The sequence below is a fragment of the Anopheles cruzii genome, chromosome 3 (genome assembly GCF_943734635.1).
Source record: "Anopheles cruzii chromosome 3, idAnoCruzAS_RS32_06, whole genome shotgun sequence".
Lineage (NCBI taxonomy): Eukaryota > Metazoa > Arthropoda > Insecta > Diptera > Culicidae > Anopheles > Anopheles cruzii.
This window is the reverse complement of record NC_069145.1, coordinates 43,631,237-43,644,388: the sequence shown is the minus strand read 5'-3', so window position 1 is coordinate 43,644,388 and position 13,152 is coordinate 43,631,237. Positions and strand designations below refer to the sequence as shown.

General features: G+C 44.0%; 1 protein-coding gene and 1 long non-coding RNA gene across 2 annotated transcripts; both read right to left on the bottom strand.

The window, feature by feature from the left end:
* Positions 1 to 2,129: 2,129 nt before the first annotated feature.
* Positions 2,130 to 3,394, bottom strand: LOC128273970 (uncharacterized). The gene is made up of 2 exons (XM_053012044.1): positions 3,277 to 3,394; positions 2,130 to 3,181 (listed from the first exon to the last, which is right to left on the bottom strand). The coding sequence occupies exon 2, from the start codon at positions 2,722 to 2,724 to the stop codon at positions 2,377 to 2,379; it is 348 nt and encodes a 115-aa protein (XP_052868004.1). The 5' UTR covers positions 2,725 to 3,181; positions 3,277 to 3,394; the 3' UTR covers positions 2,130 to 2,376.
* An 8,729-nt stretch (positions 3,395 to 12,123) lies between these two features.
* LOC128274576 (uncharacterized) lies at positions 12,124 to 12,478 on the bottom strand. The gene is made up of 3 exons (XR_008269312.1): positions 12,433 to 12,478; positions 12,324 to 12,384; positions 12,124 to 12,254 (listed from the first exon to the last, which is right to left on the bottom strand). It is a non-coding gene; the product is annotated as an uncharacterized LOC128274576 (long non-coding RNA).
* Positions 12,479 to 13,152: the final 674 nt, after the last annotated feature.

Here is a 13,152-nt window from a genome sequence, read left to right as displayed (position 1 = left end):
AAGTTGCTATGGTCCCGAGAAAGGAGCGTGATATTTAAAAAATATTTCAGCACATCCTCAAAGTTTCTATTATCGAGGAAGCTATAGTTTTCCGGCCATCTTCGTGATGTAGTGTCAGCACCATCAGTCACGTGGAGATCATCGACCTAATCATGCTCACTTGTGCTTACACGTACAGTGGGAAATAAAGTAGCACCAATTTAGCTATTCATGGCTCTAACGCACAAACTACAAGAAGTTGTGAGCGATGAGTATGAAAAAACACTAAACTAATCTATTATGAACTTACCAAGAGCCCATGTAATTCTCTCACTATTGAATGGATCGCTTAGCTTCTTTGCTATATCCTCCCATTCCTCATCGACTTCAGCCTCCAATTTCCGTGTCATAGCATTTACTCGCTGGTACATTTGATTTGGAATGCGTTTTTTTTTTATCCATTTCAAGATGCCTAGGGCAGTTGATTCCAACTGACTGTGACAACTAAATACAACGTTCACTTGCACTCGCTGATAGAATCTGAGTAACCACTTTTCGAGGCACTGTCAACCACATATCATATACACACTTGTGTTTCCAATATGATAATGCTTTGATACTGTTTTTGAACTGGTGTTCGTTCATTTTCTATAAAACTCATTGACTAGAAGAAAATGAACTACTCACGCGTACTCGCGTACGCGTGTTTGCTCAATGTGGGGTCCCGCAGTTAGTGCAGCCCGTGGAGTGGGGTCGTTTAAGTATATTAAATAAGCTTTTTTTTTTTCGTTATTTTAAGTTTTTTAAACGCCTTAAGTATGCAATCTGCGTTACACAAAAAAATTTGAAGCACCATCGTAAAAGCAAATATCGAAATTTTGCTACAAATCGAATGTCTTATGAGTGTAAAAAAGGATATGAATTGATCGAGGACCTTTACCCATTGCGTTTGTGTGAATTTGGAACAAATAATTACTAGCATCCGAAGTATCCATTCAACCCATGAACTATTATTTAAACGTTTAATAGAATACTTATTAGCCTACTTCTTCATCCAAACTTAAATCGATATTATCTACTTGGTTAAATACATGATCAATTGCGATATCGTCATCAATGTTTTCCTCCATGATAAAAAAATCTTTAACTACATCAGGAAAACTAAGGTAACGGTTTTTTTGCTGCCTATAACCCAATGAAATGGAACTAATTTTAGGGTCACTGCTATGTATTGCCCGAATGAACGTGTCTGTTAAATTATTCTCGCGAGAAGATTTTCTTGCGTGGTTTGCCCTATCTTGTCTGAAACATTTATGCCGCGCTTCCAAAGCTTCTTCGCCCAGACAACCTAGTGGTACAGGGCTATGTAGAATTATATCCACAGCATGACCCAATACTTTATGTAACGTAACAGGTACATTAAACCAACTATAAAGCCCTAAAAGTATTTTATATGTATCTCTACAATGTGTGTCTAATTTTGCTGCATTAACTACTTTCTGACAGCTAATGGTTATTGAGATATTCCTAAACCTTTCTATCAAATCTTTATCTACATTAAGAACAGTACTTGCTCGCTCAGGATCTGAAAATATTTTACGACAAACGTTACCTGTATTGCTTGTTCCTGAAGATCCTGCCGGAGGTTGATCCACATTTACTAGGCTGCTCATTAAATTCGGAGCCTCGACAAGAAAGAGCGCTGCTACGAGCCTGATTTTTGTTTTGTGATATTGGTACACTCTTCAAATGAACGTATGTGAAGTTTCATTTCAATCGGTCACTTAATTTTTTTTTCACAAGCCATTTAGTATCGACATGTCACAGTATTTTTCACAATGGAAAAAATCAAGTATCGTGCAGTGATTGAATTTTTATTTTTGAAAGGTTTAAAAGCAAAGGAAAATTATGAACGAATGTTGAAAGTGTATAAGGACTCTTTACCTTTAATTAGGTGGGTTAAAAGAGGGTTTGAGTTTAAACGTGGTCGTAGTAGCCTTTAAGACGATCCATGTCAAAAACGTCAAAAAACAGACACAACATCGGAAATCGTAAAACAATACAGGATATCGTTTTCGAACAGCGCTCTTTCTTGTCGAGGCTCCGAATTTAATGAGCAGCCTAGTACTCCGAACTCACGGTAAAGGTCATAAGGATTTTTTCTTCTGTTCTTTATATTGCGTTGCGTGCTCTTTTGTAACTCTCCATTTCTTAAAAGTTATTCTATATGAAGCGCGCTGCCGTGCGCGTTTGTGCAACCGACTTGGGCGACACGACCGCGTTGATCGGCCTCCAGCGTTGGCTCTCTGTAATAGCGTCCGCGATGGGGGTCTTTTCCGAGGATGGCTCATGGTGGGCGACGACGATATCGCGGATGTTCGTTGGTAGTTGGGTGGCTCACAAATTCATAAGCAGCTCTTCTGAGATGGCGTCTTTCGCCACTCTGAGCATTTCGTTGCACAGCTGCGACGGCTTCTGGTTGCCCAGGGTCATCTCCGACAGGACCCGTTGTAAATGCCGCTGCTGATATTCCGAGTTATGCTCAGTGTGCACCTTCCGCGCGTACTCGTATTTGCTCGATGTGGGGGCCTGCTCCCATTTTATTTTGAATTCTTGGAGGACGTGCGGTGGCACCTTCGCCATAACGAAGTGGAAACGCCGCAGGTCCTGCGTCGCTGGTAGACCGGCCGCTACGAACCAGTACTCCAGCGAGAGGAAATACCCCTCCATGTTCGACATGTCCATGGGCGGGGATGGAAGGCGCGGCAGTTGTACCAGGTTGACTCTTCACAGCAGGATGTTGCAGTCGGTGTATGTTGAATCGACGCCCCACTTTCCCTTCCCTCCGTTGAACCGTAGGTGGACTTTTTTAATAATTGTGTTCTTGGGTACTGGGTGGGTGTGGATATCCCGAATAAGTCGGGGCCGGAGATGATTGGGCGGGATTTGTTGCTGGAGCCGGCACGGGCGGTGGATATCCTGAGAAAATCAGGGCCGCAGATGATCGGGCGGGATTTGTTGCTGGAGCCGGCGGGGGCGGTGGATATCCCGAATAAGTCGGGGCCGGAGATGATCGGGCGGGATTTATTGCTGGAGCCGGCGCGGGCGGTGGGTATCCGGAGTGCTGCGGGGTGTACTGCAACATCTGCCTAAAGGATGCGCCGGAAACACGCCTCGATACTCGCCATCGTGGGAGCTCCTCCTGTGTAGATAAAAAATCGTGTTAATAATAATCTGTGGCATCACCCTCACGTACCGGTTCCGCCAATGGAGCCCAGACGAGTCTGTGAAACTTACCCCATGGGCTGGTCACGCCGTCCCGGAGCAACAAGGACCCTCCTGCTCGGGTAGGCCCGTGTCGCGCGACGCAGAGTTCTCATGTGCAAGACAATCAGACGACGACGAAGTAATTAGTGAAGTACAAAGTGTGAAACATAATAAGTTTGTGTGGTACGAGTAAGGTACACATGAGAATGTGGGTGTACAATGGGATTGCTAACAACCCGAACAAAACATGTACTTAAGTTTCCATTATTTTTGTGTCCACGAGAGACACAATTTATTACACCAAAGTACAAACGTTAAACAACAGATTAAAAAGCGGACGCGGCAGATAACGCGTCCGCACACCGCCGTAGTCGGGAATCGAGAGGCCGAGACGACTCGGCGCGTTCACCTCGTCCTCGGCTGCTTCGCCACTCACCCGATAACGGCCGTTATCGGGCGAGTGCGATTTCGCCCGACCAGGCTGGTATACACAACAATTATCCACTGAACTCGATGGATACGTTAGTCAGTACGTCGTCGAGTACGATCGTCTGACCCACAACAATGCAATAGTCCAACGTGTTAGCCGAATGGAATGTTTCACGTAATAAGATGCAATTTCACTATGCACTTGACTGTACCGTTCCTAACGGAACTTCACAAGTGCCTGTGACTAACTGTTACTGCACGGAGCGGTACGAGCGCGATAGAGGACCGGTGGAACCGAGCACGAATAAAAAGGCAAAGTATAGGGTAAAAATTTGCAGATCGCCCCAAGGCCAGCGCAGGGATCAAGTGCGGCTGTACCGGCATTACCAGCATACATTATGCTTTCAAAGACATGCCTTTGTTGTTCATTTAGCAAAGGGACAGTGGTACGGACAGATTCTCTAAGAGCTTCAATATCATATATTTGCTCACGGTGTAGCTCTTCATTAAATGGTTCGTGCATTGGACGATTAGGGGCGACCATTCCTAATTGTGACAATCGTGTGCTAGACATCATTATGCAAGTGTCTTTAATCGATATTAATGCTTCATTTTACATTTCTTCCGTGATTGGTAAGGTTTGATTTCCTGTTTTATTCCACAGTTTGATTAGGATGTCATCACTCATATCGTCTTTGTATTTTGCCCATAAATCCATTGGGTTTGACGGGAAGCTTATTATTAAATTAAATTACACAAAATAATGTTCGTATTTGATGAACCGTTGAAGAGTTTGCAGCTTCATTCAGAATTTGATCCCAATGAGCATCATTTTCTAACAATTCCAAACGCTGACATGCCTCTCTGTACGTACCACATAATAGATCATTAACAGTTCGCAAATTTTCGAATGATGTTGGGCCTCGAACAGTGACTAACAGTATCCGCAAATAAAAACACTCAGCATGAGATGGATGCACTGAATATATTCGGTCTATTGCATCGGAGGAATATATATTCGGGTGTTCTGCAACTGGTTTTCGTTGTTTCCGTCTTTGAAATTCCTTTTTGGATTTATTCTAAGTATAATACTTTGGCATTTCTTAGTATAGCAGTGTTCGGGCGAAATCATCGTTCTGACATGTTTGAAAAAAAAAACTGGTCAAGGTTGTAGATGGTGGTTGGAAAGCTCTTTGTAGCACATTCTGTTCTGTGAAATATACTCTTTGGCCATTCTTCTTTGGCCAAGTGTACAGCCAAATGAACTACAGCGAAGTATCTTTGGTGAATGGGAAAAGAAAAAATGCGCCAAATTGCTCCGTTACTGCTTACATATCGCCCCATGAGTAACTTCATCCAAACAATTTTCACCTCCAATTTCAAACACGGCCATATCACTCCCTATTGTTACATATTTGCAGATGTATTTAAATGATTTCACGGAATGGCAAGATTCGACATTGATGTGCGCCTTGAACGTCTTTGATAGGATTAGTGAATATGGAACAATCCAGCGATTATCAATTTCGATGTCTTGTTGATTAATCTTTACTGTTGCGGTTCTACCGTTGTCTGTAGTTGATCGGCGACGATACAGCGGGTAGCCATCGCTTGCGGTTATTGTTTCTGTTCGTCGTATTGTTCGTCGCTCACTACTGGCCATAATTATATGTTGCCAGAAGTATGAACACCTTTCCCAAATTGGCTGGATCGAAGTTAGCGTTATTCGCGATAGCATCGTGCAGATCAATATATTGCTCGGAACGTAATTTAGATACATACATACCCATATATGCCCCTTCTCCCCACAATTGTAGCAATTCTGCTTCCGAGTTATTTCGTCTTTTGGGCGACTTTCTTCTGGTTCTTTTCCTTTTGCTCGATCGAAATTAACCAGCTTCTCTTTCAGCCTTTCAATCGTTTTCGCTTCAGATAGCACCGACCGATGAAATTCGTAGGCCGTAATACCGTTATAGCGAAGCGGATGTACTGTCGCTATTTTTTTTATTCGTAGTCGAAAACTAACTAGTTTATCCCACGTCGGGATGCTTGATCGAGAACGCGTCCACTCGCGAGGACTATCGCCGGAGAAGAGAAAGATTTAGGTTCCGGCCATACTGCTGACAGCTGGTAGCTGACACTTCGGCAGGGCTGCCAGAACTGCTTTTTCGTATCACCCTCGTATATACGGACGGTTTGCTCGATTGAGTCGGTTACACGTTCAAATCGACTGTTGCACATGATGCCGCTACGCCGTCTATAATGTAGCCACACACACTAGCTTCGTCTATTTGGGTGGCCATTGCAATACACTGCATTTCGTATATGTAGTCTGTGGAGTAATAGAAGATGGTATTTTGTATAAGGGCTTTTATGTAGAGTGTGTGTCGATCGTTAGAGATCTCGATCACAAGTATTTCGGTATCTCACGCGGTGAGATGCTGAGTGCTCGCCACAGTCTCTTACCGTCTCTGAGGCCTTTCTCTTACGGTTGATCAATAATGTGTGCACGTCTGCAGCTCTTATGACCGGGCCAAACTCTTTAGTAAGTGCCTCTTTCAATCTTTTGTAGGATGTAACGTTTCTTTCCGTGAACTGAAAGCGTCTTGCAGAGCCAACTAATTTCTGATTGTGCTATGCTTCCGCACTTACGCTGTTGCGTTAGTTGATGATGTAACTAAAATGTATCGTTAGATAATACTGCACGAGGATGACCGCTCTTTGGATTTGGACCGCGCTCTAGGATTCTTTTCAGATTTTCAGTAGATTCGCCTATTGCGGGGCCTGTATTATACAAAAACTTCTACGTAGATGATTTCATCGGAGATGAAGATACACTCGAAGAAGCTATTCATCTTCGCCAAGAATTATCCGAGCTTCTAGTACAAGGTGGATTCGAGCTTCGTAAATGGACCTCCAATCGAACAGAGGTACTTCAGCGATTGGTTGAAGAGCAGACTGCTATCTGCGAGGACCGGCGAAGCATCGAGTAAAAGGAAGCTCATAACCAAACGTGCGTTCACTAAACGTTTGTTTGTTTATTGGATTATAGAGACTTTGAGCCGCAATGGCCTGGCATTCATCTCTTTTATATACTAGACTAACTACTACTATATCTAGCTTATTTCTATCTTTATAGTCTATTTAGATCGATTCCAGTGGGGTCTTGTTTTATACGAATCAGATATTTTGTGGTGAAATTAGAATTCCGTACAGAGGGATATTTTACTACCAAAAAAATATCTGATTTGCCCTACTCTGCCTCCACTTCATCAAATCCAAATCATATAATATGTTTTAATTTAGGTTTACGAGGTGTGATCAATAATTTTCGCGACATTTGAATTTTCTTGGGCTACGTATATCCGATTTTCGTGGAGTTTTTTGTGGAGTTAGGTTACTACACATGTCAATAACTTATGGTGAAAAGTTCGGCCATTTTGAGTAATCAGTCAATTTTTGACAGCTGTTTTGCTTGGACGTGTTTTGGCTCATCGTCGATTTTTGTGTACTCCAAAAGTAATTGACCACGAAGCTGTAATTTGAGTTTTGGAAAAAGGAAAAAACAGGAAAAAGTTACAGGGGGCCAAATCTAGAGAATACGGTAGCTTTGGCATCATTAGTGTGTTGTTTTGGCCAAAAATTCGCGCAGAAACCACGATGTGTGAGGAGGGGTGCGACAACCAATTTCGGGTTTCCCACAAATTCGGGCATTCGTAACGGATTGCTTCGGACGAATTGCGCATAACTTGCAGGAAATATTCTTTATTGACCATTCTATCCTCTGGCAACAACTCATAATGCACCACGACCATGCAATCGAAGAAAATTGTAAGCAAAACTGTTCACATTCGACCAAGCTTGGCTTTTGGAAGTTCACACCTTCTCGGACCTCTGACAAAATTTTGAACTACCGATAAGCAATGCTTTTGGTCTTAACAGCTTCACCATGAGCCACAGCCAACATTTCGATTGCGTCCGAGCGCTTAATCTCGTTTTTCACACAGAATTTGATAAAAATTCTTCGCCATCCATTTTTTGGAAGAGACAAAAATCGACGATGAGCCAAAACACGTCCAAGCAAAACAGCTGTCAATTTTTGACTGATCACTCAAAATGGCCGAACTTTTCACCATAAGTTACTGACATGTGTAGTAACCTAACTCCACAAAAAAAACGAAAATCGGATATACATAGCCCGAGAAAATTCAAATGTCGCGAAAATTATTGATCACACCTCGTATATAGGTTTATAATATAGTGATAATAAATATAAAACAAAAACAAAAAAAACTACATTTTCTTAACTATTTTTTTTTTTTGGGTGAGACTAACCTATTGGGATTGATTCCAGTAATGTCTAGTTTAAGTCGGATCAGAGATTTTTGTGGTAAAATTAGAAATTTTTACAGAGGGCTATTCTGCTACGATTTTAGGATTTTGTGATAAGCATCTGATTTGACTTACTTTGACTCTACTTCATCAAATCCTAATGTTGTAATATGTAATGTGTGTAATGTATGTAATATGTTTTTTTTTTGTTTATATAAGTTTAATTTATTAAGCCATTCCATTTCAACTCAATTTGAACTTTCTTTATCTTGTTTAAATTTTGTTCGATCCCGATGCTCGGTCGTTCTTCGGTAGATTTCTGGGCATTTTTCCCAGTTCCCCATAAAGATTATAACCGGCAAGGAGGATCGAAAAGTAAAAGTCTTAACCTAGTTCTAAAAAGTTTCAGAAAGTTCAATTTAAAGTTTTGCTGGTAATGTTCGAGTGGGTTGAGTCTAATTTGCTTTAAAATTTATTCAACTCAATCGAACCCCCAGAACTGAGTTGAAATGGATGGGAAAAGTTACTCTAGTTGAGTGAGATTTAATTTAATTGTAATATAGTATTTGTGATATAATTTAGTCCAGTTTTAAAGGATGGTATCTTTTAAGGTTTGTATTAAAAACGATAGCATTTGATTTGAATTTGTTTTGTTTGTTTAAGGGTATGAGGCTCCTCCTCACGAGCATAATATCTGGTATGGAAATTTAGTCTATGTAAATTATAGTAATATGATGTAGGTACTAAATGCTAGAGTTTCGTAATTCAGAGATGAAATTGTTTCTGTATGAGATCATTTTGGGTGGATATTGAAAGATAGTATGCTTGTGACAGATTTTGTGACCGACTAGGATGTGATTTGATGAAATTTGGCTTTTATAATTACTAAAATTTTCTCAGTGGTTCGATATTAAGTGTAAGTCTTGTAGTGTTGTGCAAGTTTGCAGATATTTGGGGGGGTTTCAAGCGCGGGGGGGATTTTGAGTGCCGCAGAAGGATTTTCGTTTGGGTTATATGTTGGGGAAAAGGCCTGTTCTTTTTAGGAAATTTAAAAGTTTTCTTTCTTGATTTGGGTGGACAGGACAGGAAGAAGGAAGAAAGTACTTAGCTTATTGTATTGTATGTTCCGACAGCCGTTGCACAGACGCCTTATACGGGTGCTTTGGCGAAGCAACCGCAGTGGGCAGGCTAGAAAAAAAAACGGGCGCTCAACGGGTACACTTGTATTTCCGACGGAGCGTCCGTAGCGAGCTGTCTGAAAAAGGACCCTCGGCGGGTACCTCCGGCACTGTAGCCGTTTGCGGTGCACTGACACTGTAATACACTGGCACTTTAACTGGCGCTGGCACATCGATTTCCTGCACACTCCCGATATTCATTCACCCTTTTTTCAGGCGGGTATAAGGGTGATTAAGACGAAAACATCCGCACCGGGCTTGCTTGAACGGTCGCTAGGCGGGTACACAGGTATTTCCGACGGAACGTCCGTAGCGAAATGGCTGAAAAGGGTCCCTCGACGAGTACCACCGGCACGGTAGCCGTTTGCGGTACACCGGGACTTTCTTAGGACCGCTGGAGGAGCAGGAGAAATTACACACGGCCCGAGGAGATCGGGCAAATTGATGATGATGTGACGCGTGAAAAAAAAACCCGAGGCTTGGTGCGCACTTTAGTTTGAAACGCTTGATGGACGGACGGAAAGATTTTCAGGCGCGGTTCTACGGTAATTTATCTATTTGCATACGCACCCGCTTCCACACGCGCAGACACGCAAACCCACGCGCACGCACTTACACTTTCGGGCAGCTATGCTGCTAGGGACCTTATGATCCGTCACGCAGAAAAGGTTTGTGTCTTTTTTTTTTGACGGCGAAAAAAGAGTTTTTCCTTTTTGGCGCTAAGCCTACTGGTCCCTAATTTTTTGGGGTCACACACTGTTTTCGCTATGGTCACTATTCCCGCTTTTCGCACTATGGTCTGCTTTTGAAAAAAGGTTTCGCGGGACCCAGTCACGAGAAAGGTTCCCTAAAAGACAAAACTTACACCCCGGATACAACGCGCGGAGGGAGGCGGCACCTTTTTCCGCACCCGGAGTCGCTTATCACTTCTTTCTTTTTTTGACTGAGCAAAAGGAGCGGAGGAGAGGTAAAGAACGAACCTATCTGCCCGGAGGTGCAGACGAGAGTGCTTGGCGTGTTTAGGTACATGTCCAGCAACATGGCACTCGCTTCAGCGTCCGCGGGAGATGGCTCACCGTGCAGCAGTGCCATGTACGCCGGTTTGCTCACTGTTTGCAAAATTAATTGGCATATCTTTTCGCGCCCTTCGATGGCCACAATATGCAGCGCATTGTACCGAGGCCCTTCCTTGAGAATTGTCGGCCTGCTAACCTTGTTGATTAAATAGAGCGGATTGGTCTCGATCATTGCACGCACCATGCCCACGTCGTTGGCTTCGATAAGCTTTCGAAATGCCACCAATTGCTGGCTGGAGGGCTTGGCGAACTGTGAAACTGGTTCCTGTTCTAGTGGAATGGTACGTGTAGTGGGTTCGATAACTTCGTTCGATGGTCCATTATAATAAAAATCGCACGCCTTCTCGTACGACTCGAATCGTTTTAATCGGGTACGAATCGGTACTCGAATCGGGTACGAAAATACCGAAATAGTTCATCTTCGTCTTTTTTTCACTGGCGCACACAATCCACAGAGTTAGGCCGTATACATTCGTTCACCAAACGTGCGTTCACCAAACGTACCTGTTCGGTGCGTACAAGAACAAGACCCTTTCTTTTAACACTTGCCAACTTTTATTGCGAACCTCGTTCCAAATACATATCTGGTTTAACCAGCGGATGGGCGTTACGTGTAACGCAAACGAGAACTCGACTATTACGTGTGGCGTGGGACGTTAAAAAAAGGAAGGTTTTTGGCGGTGGATCTGAACGCTAAAAAGGCCGATCGATCTGGGCCGGGCCGTTATATGGCCTCTCCTTTCGACTTTCGTTTAGGTTCGAATATTCATTTGGCCGCGTGTGCCTAATAGTTGTGATTCGCTTATCTCTTGTATGTGTTTTATCAGCGGCCTGTTACCTGATTACCTGATAACGTGCACCACAGCCTACCTGTTACCTGATAACGTGCACCACATACCGAGCGTAACCGAGCTACGATCGACGGTTTAACCCCGAAGTTGGCTGCGCTTGCCAATTCCTTCATCCAGGTGTTGAACAGTCCAGTTTGATGCTGGGTAGCAGTTTTTCGACGAGCTCGTTCAACAGTGTGCCGCCGACCAAATAGCTGTGCAACCCCGTCGCACCTATGGCGGCGCACAAATTTCGGATGGCCAGCCCGTACTACACCAGTATTTCAAAGTTGTGCTCTTTGATGGTGGGCATGGCGCGGATCTTAGCCATTAGGGATTTGATGACTAGCTCTGGCCGTCCGTAGCATTCTTTTAAAATAGCAATGGCTTCAGGAACCGTCGTTGGATGCAGCAAACAGCTGGCCACTGCCTCTCGAGCCTTTCCCTTAAGGCAGTGCTGCAACCGCAGGAGATTTTCCTCATTGGTGTAGCCGCAGAGCGACGTCGAATGCTCGTAGCTCGGTATAAACCCCGTCCACTCCTGCGGATCGCCGGTGAAGGGTGGCAGCTCCTTGCTGGTGCACTTTCGCGCAGATACCTGGCTCGGTAGGGTCGACTTCTTCAGTTGCTGCAGCTCCTTCATGCGCTGCTTCTCGCACCTTTCCATCACTTCGAGCGCTGCCTACCCCAGTGAGCAAAATTGAGTGCCCGAGTGAACAAATCCACGAAGCAGTCGAAGAATTTTTTAAGAACCTATATGATTTTTCTATGGACCACTTACTCAGGTTCCCGAAAAGTTTCTCAAAAGGCGCAAGAGCCGTTCCTCGACCAAAATTCTCTCGCGCATGCCCCTTGTCTCTCTCCATCTTTTCTGTGTCCCCTCTCTTTCCTTCGTACTCTAGTTTCTTTCTCTTCTATCCCGACCCCAAAACAAAATAGTTCGTGTTTTGAATCGGTATATTTTCTCTCTCTTTTTCGGGATCACTTTTCACTCGTGCATTCCTGGCGCTATGCAGCGTTGGCTGTGTGTGAGGTCTGCGTTGGTGGCGGTATAGAGGCATCCCGTCGAACACATTGTTTCGCGTACACACACATTGTCGGTGGGTCCAGCCGGGTTTATGTTTGCTGCGCAGATTGTTTCACGCGTGGTCTTCGATGCATTTCTCAAAGGAAGAGAAGAAAGTAAATTGTTGTTAGATTGTTTGCATTGCAGTCCTGTCATTTTATCTTACCTTTTCCACAAACTGACGAGACAACTGACGAGACACCTGACTGAAACGAGCAAAGTGAAAACTTTTGAACATTATTTTGCTGTCACTGAACACTGTCCAATAAACTTACCTGTATTATTTCAATCAGGATCACACATGATGGTACGAGATGCACTTGCACTTGGAACATTGCACTTAGGAGTAACAAATTGAGAAAATGGCACTTAGAGCAAGGTAAAATTGCAGAGCAAAATTGGTCTAAGTCCCGGCAGCATGCTTTCCTGGACTCAGACAGTTTTAGACTGCAAGCAGCAGCTTCGGCCGGCTTGCTCGACCTCGCTGTCTCTTTTTCTCTATTCCTTTTCTTTCCCTCATCCGTTCGTCTTCCACTTGCTCGCGTTGCGCTTCGTCTTTCGGCCCTTCCGCCCTTCCCTCTCAAGGTAAATGAAACCCACAAGCTCGCGTTCGTATTGCCTCTCGGTTCTGGCACCCTTCCTCTCCAGGTAATTCAAACCCACAAGCTCGCGCGTGGAACTCTCTTCTCTTGTGGTTTCCTCCGCTCTTTTCCGCCGCTGCCCGCGAGCGGACCCTCACGATCCCGCCTGCCCGTCTTTTCTCTTCCTCGTCGCAGGCAGAGGGGGTTCGGTTTCAGCCTTCCTCATCCCTTCCTCAGGCCGAGGGGTACCTCGGGCACTCAAAATTGTTCACTGGGTAAAGATTTCTTCTTTTGACAGTTTTCTAAGGTACCCCTTCATTTGGTGATCTTGGAATGTTTTCTTCATCCATTCCCGAAGGTGGTCATCTTTTTTTAATTGCCTTTCCAGGCATTGTAAACGGGAAAAGGCATTTT

Excerpts from the sequence above, each read along its gene's own strand:
- LOC128273970 (XM_053012044.1), bottom strand. The coding sequence starts at position 2,724 with ATGGACATGTCGAACATGGAGGGGTATTTCCTCTCGCTGGAGTACTGG.